Source organism: Pan paniscus, chromosome 14 (assembly GCF_029289425.2).
Source record: "Pan paniscus chromosome 14, NHGRI_mPanPan1-v2.0_pri, whole genome shotgun sequence".
Lineage (NCBI taxonomy): Eukaryota > Metazoa > Chordata > Mammalia > Primates > Hominidae > Pan > Pan paniscus.
The window spans coordinates 51,456,558-51,469,377 of record NC_073263.2 but is presented as its reverse complement, the minus strand read 5'-3'; the positions used below and the strand labels follow the sequence as shown (position 1 = coordinate 51,469,377).

The 12,820-nt window shown below is 38.2% G+C and overlaps 2 protein-coding genes across 7 annotated transcripts in view; one reads left to right on the top strand and one right to left on the bottom strand.

The window, feature by feature from the left end:
• Nucleotides 1-12,820, top strand: part of LOC129393639 (uncharacterized) — a 168,474-nt gene that overhangs the window by 98,814 nt on the left and 56,840 nt on the right. The gene's annotated exons all lie outside the window — the stretch shown is intronic.
• Nucleotides 2,619-12,685, bottom strand: KCNRG (potassium channel regulator). Its single transcript, XM_003809811.6, has 3 exons — nucleotides 12,681-12,685; nucleotides 10,177-10,764; nucleotides 2,619-6,032 (listed from the first exon to the last, which is right to left on the bottom strand). Exons 1-3 carry the CDS (start codon nucleotides 12,683-12,685, stop codon nucleotides 5,792-5,794), a joined length of 834 nt encoding a protein of 277 aa, XP_003809859.2. The 3' UTR covers nucleotides 2,619-5,791.

Sequence of the window (12,820 nt, the reverse complement as noted above, 5' to 3'; positions counted from 1 at the left end):
AATGTATTTAAGGTGATATTTAGGCGTTCAGCTTGAAATGTCTTCATTTAAGGTGGCTGGATATACAGAACTGGAATTCTATGTAAAAGTCAGGCTGGAGAGGTAAATTTGGCAGTTACATAAGGCTGATAAGGGTAGAAAAGCTGACTGAAGCTCTTTATGAAGGACAGTCGGTCCCTTTCTTTTAGAAAAAATATGAACACACCTTTATGTAAATAAACTATATCATTAGTATGTAATCTTAAACATTTCTAGAATTGAATAAGAACTCTCCCTTTTTCCTTAGAGTGTCATATCTCAAGCCTGTGCCTGTTAGAAAATCCCTACGCTTATATCAATTATGAGAGTCAATGACTGAAATGTGTTAATACTCTTAAACCTTACCTTCTCTTAATAAAACCAAGATCTTTCCCAGTATTAGGCTAAGGGAATGAAATTGAGAACTTAAAGTCCAAATAATTCAGTCAGTTAAAACTTTATAAAATTGACCTGGCTTTAATTTCTCAAATGGAAAGCAAGTAATTGAATTGGGGGAAGTGTGCTAGTCTCCAGTTTCAAGAAACAGTACAGCACAAAGACCTGGCATTCTAGCTGAAGAGCTGTAATAATAAACAGAAATTTGAAAACCAGGAAGACAAGTTTTCCAAGAGTGCAACTGTGGCATTTCAAAGGAGATTTAACAAGAAATTCCGGAAGATGGCCAAAAATAGGTTTAGATAATTGAGATTCTTTATTTGAATACTTGTTTTTGATGGAGAAACATACTTAAGAGGAAATGAAGGTTCTGTCTAAGGTCTGAAACTGTTTTTCACCCTAAAGCAGGTTTGCTTCTGAAGAAAACTATTAGCAAAAAAAAAAAAATCAAATAGGAATTCAGTGCTGCTTAGATTGTAGGAGTTTAAAAAGTGACCAATGCAACCATTTTTAGAAAATTAATTGAAAGGAACTATTTTTGTTTTCTAGGAGCAAAACCTTGTTTTCTAGGATTCCTATTTGTAAAGTTAAAGTATCACTCTGTTTACCCAGTTATTACTTGCCATGAAAAAATAGCCTCCCAGCATCAGACAGAAATACAATGTTACTCTACATCTTTAATTGTTTTTTATTCCAGTCATAAAACAGCTTCTGAAATTGATTTTTAATATGGTCTATTTTAATGATATGTAAGGAAACCTAGAATGTTAATCTGCATTTCAAATTAGCCTTGTAAAACCTCAGTAATATGTCTTCTGGATATATCAGGATCTTTTGGACCATTTTACCTTAATTATTGAACCAATTGATTAATCCAAATTCAGTAAACTTAAAATGACCTCAAATTGGGTTACCCAGAACTAGGAATATTTCTGTATTCCATCCTACTTACATCTGATTTACATGCCTGGTCTGCTAACTTCTTTCTTTTTATGACTCCTAAGTTATGGAGGTAAGTGAAGATTTACTATCAATTATAGTCATGTGACACTCATTTTGAACTTATATTCTCTTAGTTTTTTTAATTTTAAGCATGCTGGTAGCATTACATTGTTCTTAGCAAATTAAGTATATCCCAATTTTAACTGGACTATTCTCTGCTTAAACATACAATTTTGTGTAATCTGCAACAAGTTTATATCCCCATATACATCTATATTTTCATCTCCTTTCCATATGGCATTACCCAAGTAAACTTTTTTTTCTTTAATGGAGTCTCACTTCTTCGCCCAGGCTGGAGGGCAATGGTGCAATCTCAGCTTACTACAACCTCTGCCTCCCAGATTCAAGCGATTCTCCTGCCTCAGCCTCCCCAGTAGCTGAAATTGCAGGTGCCTCCCACCAAACCTGGCTAATTTTTGTATTTTTAGTAGAGACGGGGTTTCACCATGTTGGTCAGGTTGGTCTCGAACTCCTGACCTCAAGTGATCCTCCCACCTCGGCCTCCCAAAGTGCTGGGATTACAGGCGCGAGCCACTGCGCCTGGCCCCAAGTAAACTTCTAATTGAAAATACTCTGGGGTAGTTTCTGTAATCTGTAACTTGAGTCAACTCTTTCAGATTGTATTATTTAAATTATCCTCATCCATCTTTGAATCTACTATAAATCTTGTTTTTCCAAGCATCTATTCACTGAGACTATAGCTTCCAAATGTTTCAGTTCAGTTCACTTGAGCTTGTTAGATGCCCAGCACTATGGGGGAGTATGACATAGACCACTATAGCACAGTCTCAGTCCTCATCTTAAAAGAACTCATGGAACCTTAAACATTGCAGCCAGATTTCCTTGGAGGTCTCTTATTACAGAAAGGGTAGACCAGGTGCAGTGGCACACGCCTGTAATCCCAACACTTTGGGAGGGTGAGGTGGAAGGATTGCTTGAGCCCAGAAGTTTAAGACCAGCCTGGGCAACATAGTAAGACTTCATCTTTACAAAAAAAAATTAAAAATTAGCCAGGCATGGTGGCATGCACTTGCAGTCCCAGGTACTCAGGAGGCTGAGGCTAGAGGATAGCTTGGGCTCTGGATTTTGAGGTTACAGTGAGCCATGATAGCACCACTGCACTCTAGCTGGGTGACAGGGTGAAATCCTGCTTTAAAAAAAAAAAAGGGTAAAACAAATCTCTCCTATTTGGCCTCATACTCATAAACCTGAAGAAATTCACATTCTTTCCAGAAGTGTTGTGAGATGATGAAGAATAATATGAAATGAAACAGTTATTTGGTATGTTTTACCCTACTGATAAAAAGCCATTTGTTTAATAAAAAGCCATTTGCTTTAATGATTTCTGGATTTTGAGGGGTTGGTGTGAAATCTGAAGGTACAGAAGACTACCTACCTAAAAGCCTTGTGTGGTTAGGCAAGTCTTAAACACATTTTAGTTTTGGGAGCAAGGTCCTATTTATTTTGCTACATGTTTAGTTCTGTTTTTATTCTGTGCCATGCGTAATATCATTTTCCATTTTCACCCATGTAAGATTTTAGCTTTTTATCCATGAAAATATTTTTGTGATTGGATCTCATAGTTTAGTTAAATATTAAGGTATTTTCGATGATGAAGTGTTTTGATAAAATTTGTACTTTTCATTTATAATAGGCCCAAAAGAAATCCTTTTTTTTTTTTTTTTTTTTTTTGAGACAGAGTCCCACTCTGTCACCTAGGCTGGAGTGCAATGGCATGATCTCGGCGGAGGCTGCAACCTCCGCCTTCCAGACTCAAGCAGTTCTCCTGCCTCAGCCTTCCAAGTAACTGGGGACTACAGGCACGTGCCACCATGCCCAGCCAATTTTTGTAATTTTTGGTGGAGACGGGGTTTCACCATGTTAGCCAGGCTGGTCTCCTGACCTCAGGTGATCCGCCTACCGCAGCCTCCCAGAGTGCTGGGATTACAGACGTGAGCCACCTCGCCCAGCCAGAAATCCTAGTAAGTCTTGAGGTATAGTTCTACAGCAAAGCCGGTAATTGTGATTTTTGGGGTTTTTTGTTGTTGATGTTGTTTTTAAATCATAGAGAGATGGGGGTCTCACTGTTGCTCAGGCTGATCTCGAACTCCTGGGCTCAAGGATCCTTCCGCCTTGACCTCTCAAAATGCTGGGATTATAACCACCAGGCCAGCCCAGTACTTACGTTTTTTACTAGGTCATTGATATTCCAGAAAGCTAAGTATTTTTAGTAATTTTAAAATGTCCTATCTTTATTTCTGAGCATTTGTTTAAAAATGCTAAGTCTGATGCCACATTGCTGTCTCCCATGGGTCCTTTGGTTCCAGGAAGGTAATACAATTTCATAAATTTATTTTTGAAGATTTCCTCACAGTAGCTTCTACGTTGCTAAACTTGCCATTACAGTCAACTTCCCTAGCACAGAGGAAAAATAGCAGTAGAATATAAGAGATTGAGTGCTCTTAGCAAATCTTTTATTACCCCAGCATAGTCTCTAGTGGTGTAATTCTCTATTGATGTGAACATTTCTATTACTTATGATAGAGAATCAGTACAAAAGTTTATAAAGCAAAGCTGAAGTTTGTCACTTGTAAATGGTATAAAGGACAAATTAGAAACAGATTTTGATTTCCTAAACCATGTATTTCTCAAGCTGCTTTCTTATGACCATTTTATACTACTTCAGGCTCCTGATTTCAAATACATTTTTAAAGCACCTAAATAGGCCAGGCATAGTGGCTCACACCTGTAATCCCAGCACTTTGGGAGACTGAGGCGGGCGGATCACCTGAGGTCAGGAGTTCGAGGCCAGCCTAGGCAACATGGTGAAACACCATCTCTACCAAAAATACAAAAAATTAGGTGGGCGTGATGGCACATGCCTGTAGTCCCAGCTACTCAGGAGGCTGAGATGGGAGGATCACTTGAGCCTGGGAGATGGAGGTTGCAGTGAGCTGAAATCGCACCACTGCACTCCAACCTGGGTAACAGAGTGAGACCCTGTCTCAAAAAAAAAAAAAAAAGCAGCCTAAATTAATCTTGACTTTACCATACCCTAAGAACTCTTTGTAATTACAACTTGTATATTAAATCCAAGAGTAAAATTAAGCATTAGAGCTGTTTTTCAGAAAAGATTTGTAGGGAGAACTTCTAATCACTTATAAGGTAAATTATTGAGGTTCAAGAATCATAAGCTAAAATCTCGGTGCCTTGGCTAGGCATGGTGGCTCACACTTGTAATCCCAGTGCTCTGGGAGGCCAAAGTGGGAGAATCACTTAAGGCCAGGAGTTCGAGACCAGCCTGGACAACATGTGAGACCTCGTCTCTACAAAAAATAAAAAACAATTACCCTGGCATGGTGGTATGCGCCTGTAGTCCCAGCTACTTGGGAGACTGAGGTGGGAGGATCACTTGAGCCCAAGAGTTTGAGGCTGCATGAGTTATGATTACACCAGAATTCACTACAGCTTCCAACTCCTGCACTCCAGCCTGGTGACAGAGTATTATATAAAGAGTATTAAATAAATAAATAAAATATTTGGTGCCTTGTCAGAAATGAAACTGTGATTGATAAAAACATGCTGGGGCTGGGCACGGTGGCTCACGCCTGTAATCTCAGCACTTTGGGAGGCCGAGGCGGGCTGATCACGAGGTCAAGAGATTGAGACCATCCTGGCCAACATGATGAAACCCCATCTCTACTAAAAATACAAAAATTAGCTGGGCGTGGTTTCGCCTGCCTGTAATCCCAGCTACTCGGGAGGCTGAGGTAGGAGAATCACTTGTACCCAGGAGGTGGGGGTTGCAGTGAGCCGAGATCGCACCTTTGCACTCCAGCTTGGGCAACAAGAGCGAAACTCCGTCTAAATAAATAAATAAATAAATAAATAAAATGCTGAAACAAACATAAGTGGGAAAATACGGAAGGCCCAACTATTTATTTACATATAATATTTCTACATATTTATGGGGTACACGTGGCATTTTGTTGCATGCATAGAAGGTGTAATGATCAAGTCAGGGTACTTAGGGTATCCATCAGTTTGATCAATTTTTTTTTTTTTAGACAGTCTTCCTCTGTCACCCAAGCTAGTGTGCAGTGGCGTAATCTCGGCTCATAAGCATTCATGAAGAAGAGAAAGGGAAAGATGTATTGAAGGTAGAACATATACCAAAGCACCAAGTACATGGAGTTGTCTAGAGAGCAGCAGGCATTATGGCTTAAGCACAGTTGGGGCCTGGTTGCCCAGAGACGGCATGGCAGCAGATGAAGCCAAGAGTTAGGCTGAGTGTAGATTTGGCTAACATGTATGCCCTAAATACGTAATGAAACAAGAAAAATGGCAATTTCTCTTTAAAAGAGGATAGACAACTTCATTTCTTTATCTGAGATTGCTCTGGTATGATGATAGTCTCTGGTTTTGGTGTTTCATTTGTGATGAGCACTTCAGGGCTTTTTATCCTTTCAAAGCTATAGCATTCAGTTTTGTCTTCAGAAGATACTGTTCTAGTGCTGACCAAATGAAAGCCTTCCTTTAATAAAGTGTCAATCAGTAAGCCGAGGACATTTGTTCCGTTGGCCAATTTTCGGTTATCAGGTTTTATAGAAACATACCTAGGACACACAAAAAGAAGCTTAATTATAAAGCATCCCTTTAATAACTAGTAAAACTATACACATAAATTTGACTTACAACCTCAAAGGCATCATACCTTCTCAAGACAGATTTTTTTTTTTAATTTCATTTACTTTACAAATCCAAATGAGTGATTTTTTTTTTTTTTTTTTTTTTTTTTTGAGACGGAGTCTTACTCTGTCACCCAGACTGGTGTGTAGTGGTGTGATCTTGGCTCACAGCAACCTCTGCCTCCCAGGTTTAGGCTATTCTCTTGCCTCAGCCTCCTAAGCAGGTGGGATTACAGGCGCACACCACCATGCCCGGCTAATTTTTGTATTTTTAGTAGAGATTGAGTTTCATCATGTTGGCCAGGCTGGTCTCAAACTCCTGACCTCAAGTGATCCACCCATCTTGGCCTCCCAAAGTGCTGGGATTACATGCATGAGCCACCGTGCTAGGCTGCCAAATCAGTAATCAGGTGCTGAAAATCGAGACCTTGCTGTGATTTTGAAAGTCATTTCAATTCCATATTTAGAAGTAAACCAACACTCATCAATTTGAGAGATCACTTTCTAAAGAAAACATTTGATCAAACAATTAAATTGTATTAATTTTTATATAACTATTTCCAATTTTGTTTTGAATTTGCTATTAATTAGTTGATTGAATCAAATATTTTAATGAATGCTGTGCACTTACAATTTCCCCTCCAGATCTAATCTTATCAGTTATTAGCACTGACATTATGGATTTTCCTTTGCGACTTACTCCTATCAAATTTACCTTTTTTTAAGTGAAATTTTGCAGATATGAAATGTCAAGATTTTATTGTCACTTTTTACGCAATAACTCTCCATTGTCAAAGAGCACAACTTGGGGTCAAAAGCCTCTGGAGAGTGGAAAGGGCAAAATCTTCTATTCACTGAGGTGCTCCACAGAACAAATGCAGTACACAGAACCAATTCAAGAAAAATGCACATGAGGAGGCGGAGCTTGCAGTGAGCCAAGATGGCGCCACTGCACTCCAGCCTGGGTGACAGAGCGCGACTCCGTCTCAAAAAAAAAAAAAAAAGAAAAAAATGCACATGAACTTTTCAGATTAGCTATCTGTTGGCTTTAATAATGTCAGCATAGGCTGGGCGTAGTGCCTCATGCCTGTAATCCCAGCATTTTGGGAAGCCGAGGCTGGTGGATCACCTGAGGTCGGGAGTTTGAGACCAGCCTGACCAACATGGTGAAACTCCGTCTCTACTAAAAATACAAAAATTAGCTAGGTGTGGTGGTGCATGCCTGTAATCCCAGCTACTCGGGAGGCTGAGGCAGGAGAATCACTTGAACCCCAGAGGCAGAGGTTGTGGTGAGCCGAGATCACGCCATTGCATACCAGCCTGGGCAACAAGAGTGAAACTCCATCTCAATAATAACAATAATATCAGCATAACACATCTGCATGGATACAGCTTTATGACTCGTTCCTTATCTGCCATCAAAAATGTTTTCATAAAACTCTTTGTGTCCTCCCACCATTAGTTTATGAGATGTGAAGAAAAAGCTAACTTAGATTAGTTCAGGCAGAAACCTAAACTATCTGTAGTTTTAAGGGATAAAATGATGCTTGGGGACATCCCTAACCTTCTTCTAATGATCATGCTTGAAGTAGAGTGGTTTTTGTAGTTCACATTTAGAAACTCATTCTAAGCAAAGAAACCAATAGTAAAATCTAAGAATTACCAAACTACAAAGCACATCTCAAAAAAAGTTTATTATGTTTGATACAACAGATTCTCAATATTAGCAAATCATTCCACTTACCCCCAAGCACCAGATCTTGACTGTACAGTCTAAAAACATTTGTCAAAGTGAAAAAATGTTACAGAACATCTCATAAAAGAATTAAGATACAAATAGTATATACAGATAGTAGATTGTAACAAAGTGGAACGTACTTGCAAGACATCACCTAGCTAAAATACTTGATTCCCTATGAGGACAAACTGAAAAATAAAATATTTCAAGCACACAAAGAAAGGACAGAATAGGGGAAACCAATGGGAAATAGAAAGTCTAAAATTTTTAACATTTAAAAGCAACTACACTTTTCCATTTGAGCCAGTTCAAAAAGGAGAAGTCAAATAAAGACTTTAGAATCCTGTGACCAACTATAACTTGAGCTTGATAACATGAATGGCATCTGAAAGATGCAAGCCAAGTATTTCTAGTACTGTGACCTTGAGAGATAATAACTGAGCAACCTGCTAGGTTAACCTTGAGGGGTAAATCATATTGATAGAACAAACTGAATAAAATGAATGATACACCAGACAATTAGGCACCAATTAGGCTCACTTCTCCATTTTCCAAACCTACCAAAAAATATCTGAATAGACAGATAGATTCAGACCAGGGAGTGAGCAAAAAATAAAAATGATTGCTAATTAGGCAATTATATACTAAAAGTGGGCCTTTTAAGGCCAGAGTTTTCATCCCAATCACCAGAGATCCCCATAATGTCACCGTATTCAGACTGGCTATCTCTACTTTTAAATTGGCACTGTCTAAAAATTCAAACATTTATGGAATGGTAAAAATTTTGAGCTTCAAACAATTGAATACCATTTGGTGATGCAAGAAAATGCTAATTTTAAAAATAGCTTCTGATTTTGGAATTATGGAAGTCTAAATATAATGTTTTCTCACTTTAAAATGGAAAAAACTTTCGTGCTGTTTCTAAAACACAAACAACATAAAAAGGGAAAACCATTTGGCACTGTGTACACACAGGAACATCCCAGTTTTAGTTTTTAATCATGTTTTTCAAGGTAACAATTACTTTCTCCAAATGCATGGTTTTTAAAGAGTACTTCGTATTTCCAGGACATCTTCTTTTGACCTAGTGTGTTTCTTCTTAAAAATCAATGACAGTTTTTTCTCTAGGTTTCTGACTTTTTGAAGCATGATCCCCAAAGAGGTCATAATCACTCAAATTTTAAAAAACCAAAAAAATTTTCATTTTTGTTAAAGTATCCCATCAATGAAAATAAAGTTGTACAGAGGTTTGAGATAAAGATAAGGTATTAGATTTTCTTCACAATCAGCCTACTAGCTTGACTGGCTCTCTTTTCCCAAAATGACATTTCAAACTCTTTTGAAGGACAGGAAGTTATAAAATGTAAACAATTAAGAATTGTCATACTCGGTTATTCTACCTAGTGTCCTCCAGTTGGTAAGCAAGACCAAGGAGTGTGTCGTTGAGAGAGAGAGACACTGGTATCCTTCCTGTTGGCTACTGCTCAAGTTAAGAAAATATCTTAAAATACACCTACGTTTACCAAAAAAAAAAAAAGTATATTTTAAATGATACCAATGAAGAACACATGCAGGCTTTTCTTTTCCTCCTAAAAATTAAAGCCAGCTTTCACAGTTGGTAAAATAATGGTAGGACAGCATTAAGACATTTTACGGGGGGAAAAAATGTTTGTGACAGCAGAGTGGAAATCAGCATTAGGATCCAGCCAAGAACAACAGAGGGAGTAAGTGAAGAATTGACTCAGGAGCAACTATCCTTAACATACTGACAGCCTATCCCAATATTTTGAGTTGTTTAAAAGCCAAGGCTGTAAGAGGATACCAAATTTGCCATGAGATATATCTGTCTTTAAGGGTGTTTAAAAATAAAGTCAGCTGAAGGAAAAAACAGTAGTTGAATCATAAAACTGAAAGAACAAATTATATAGTGTGTAAGGAACTCAAGAGAAACCAGTGAGCGAGCCTTTATGTGAACCACTGAAACAATCTCTTAAAAATAAGGCAATTCTTTTCTAAGTCAAATTCATTGGCAATGGAACATAATCTACAAAATTATTTTCTCCCATGATTTGAATGTCCATAGTCTCAGTTTTTTCTGGGCAGTCTTCATTTATTCCTTTTGTCCCACCTAATAATAGACCCTTTCACTCTAAAAAGTATCCCAGTTTGGAAAATAATTATTTGGTCATTCTACCCAACTCCACTGGTTACCCCAAAACATTATTTTGAATAATCATCTTTTCCAGGAGAAGTTGCAGGCCTGAGGAACTTCAAGTTTTTAGAGAAAACATCACAAACTGGTATACAAGAGAAATACTGCAAAATACAAAATACCTGACTCCAGTTTGGTTATCAGTAGTGCTGTCAGAACCACACTGGAAAACCAGGTCATGGTAAGAAGGTCTTTGTGGAGGCAGTGGAAGTAAGGTCATCTGAGGAGGGAAAAAGTTACCATTCCAGGTCGGCGCTGAAAGTTGTTCTGTAAACACTGTAATCCTCCCAGTTAGCATCTCAATTGTTTTGCTGCAAGAGCCAAACACCCTGAAAAAAGCTTGAGTGTTCCGGCTTAGGAAATGTACCTCCACAAGAGCAGGTCTCGGCTGTAGCAGGTATGGGTTTAAGAGATCAACTAGAGAACGAAGTTCATAGAAAAGAGCCTCTCTCTGAAGCCTAAGATAGTCTGAAAATTCAGTGGGTAATAAAAGCTGGTGAGTTCTCAAAAAATCTAAGATGAAACTAAACAAATCACCATCTCTGTCTACAAAAATCTGGCCACCAACCATCTTGAATTCTTGGTCTCTGCCATCTAACATGCGTGCCAAACGAGAAGCAGGAAACTGCTTTATCGTAGAAAACCTTGTCGTGAATATCTTCCCTCCCACATTCAAAGTGACCAGTTCCTGACTACTGATTCTTCCCTCACTTCAAACTAGAGGCTACCATCAGCCACACTTAGGAAATCAACCTATAACCATAAATGTTGCTAGTTATACATGATTATGCAATGGAGGGGAGGGAAGAATAACAAAAACCAGACTTAGATTCCCAGGAAACTACTGTAAGGTAAATAGCGTATCCATGGCTGTGTTTGCAAATTCGAGTTGCCTGGGAACTTGTAGTATACAAAATGAAAAAGCAACAGATGAGGAACTAAATAGTTTAAGGAAAACTGCCAATATATCTGAAGATAGACATCAAATAGATCCCTTTCCTGTCTTACATTTAAAAACTTATCCATGAAAACCTAGTAAACTATATATATATATATATATATATATAAAATTTTTTTTTTTTTAATTACTGGGAGGGGAAAAGCATTCTCCCTCCCCATACCTGTCTACCACGCAGAGGCTAGACTTAAATGTTTTTCTTAATTTCTTATGATCTCCTTAGCAATTTAGTGGCTAAATCATGAATTACATATTAGGAACGAGACAGCCATTACCTCGCCTGGCAAGCTCAATTTGACTATTCTCATAGCTAGAAGGAAATCATTTCTTCTGTGCTTTAAATTTAGTTGCCACCTTTTATCCTGTCCCCATTTTCATTACCTCCTCTCAACCAAATTAGAGGACTGAGGTAAAGAACTCTTATTTTCAGAAAGTCTATTCCACTTAATGGGCTTTCAAGGAATATCTTACTCTAAGACAGAAATAAGGCAGACTAGAGAGCAGTTATAAGGTTACTTCTTTTGTTATATGAATTCTAAGCAAGGTGTTTATTCCATGAGAGGGTATCTTTATCTCATGTGAGCAGACAGAACAGCATTAGTGTTCAGTTGATTACTTTGTAATAGCTGACAGACTGTTTTATCTGTTGTCAAATTAGTCTTAACTACACTAAACATTCTTTCTGTAAGCAAGTGGATTGGTTTGGTTGTACACTTGCCATCTTTGGAACAAAACAACACATAGCTGCCAGAAAAAAGGTAGTCTTCCCATTTCCTGCTCTTGCCATGTGTTCTAAATATACATATATATATGTATATATATGTGTACATATATGTGTGTGTATATATATATATATATATTTTTTTTGGTCGAGACTGGGTCTTGCTATGTTTACGAAGCTGGTTTCGAACTGGAACTCCTAGCCTCAAATAATCCTCCCACATCACTGTCCTAGAATGCTGAGATTATAGACATGAGCCACCATGCCCAGCCACCTGATCCTTTTTTTTAACCTATCTATGCTTTTGCTTGCATAGCCACTTAACATTTCTAGTTGATCATCTTTGGTGAAAACTACAAAAACAAAGGAGAAAAGGGCAGATTGAAAGCTCCACTCTCCTAAAAATGTAAACTTATCACAAGAAAATGCCAGGTTTTGTATGTACCATTCACATTTTGGCGATAATTAACTCTCTGTAGAAAATTTTGGAAATCTAATTAATTAGTACCTTCAATACCCTTAGTTGTCTCCCACACACACGTGTGTGTGTGAAATCTTCTACAATATCTTTCCTTTTTTAGACCATGTTCACTGTCAAAAAGGTGCTTTAAGAGCAGTCTTTGGCCGGGCACGCTGGCTCACACCTGTAATCCCAGCACTTTGGGAGGCCGAGGCAGGCGGATCACGAGGTCAGGAGATCAAGACCATCTTGGCTAACAGGATGGTCTTGAGGGACAGTGAAACCCTGTCTCAACTAAAAATACAAAAAATTAGCTGGGCGTGGTGGCACGTGCCTGTAATCCCAGCTACTCAGGAGGCTAAGGCAGGATAATCACTTGAACCTGGGAGGTAGAGGCTGCAGTGAGCCAAGATTGTACCACTGCACTCCAGCCTGGGCGACAGAGCAAGACTCCATCTCAAAAAAAAAAAAAAAAAGTGATCTTTACTGCATGCTTGAAGAACAATCACTACTATACTACCTATACTTCCATCAATACAATATTAGATCATATGATCTCTCACCTATTTTTATCACAGCATAAATACAACCAACATTTGGGGTGGATGCTTATTTCAAAAGCACTCT

Bases quoted from the DNA above. Each gene is read 5' to 3' on its own strand.
- KCNRG (XM_003809811.6), bottom strand. The intron at 6,033-10,176 runs GTATTTTGTATT...TGTGTGTCCTAG, and splicing joins GATAACCAAACTGGAGTCAG to GTATGTTTCTATAAAACCTG.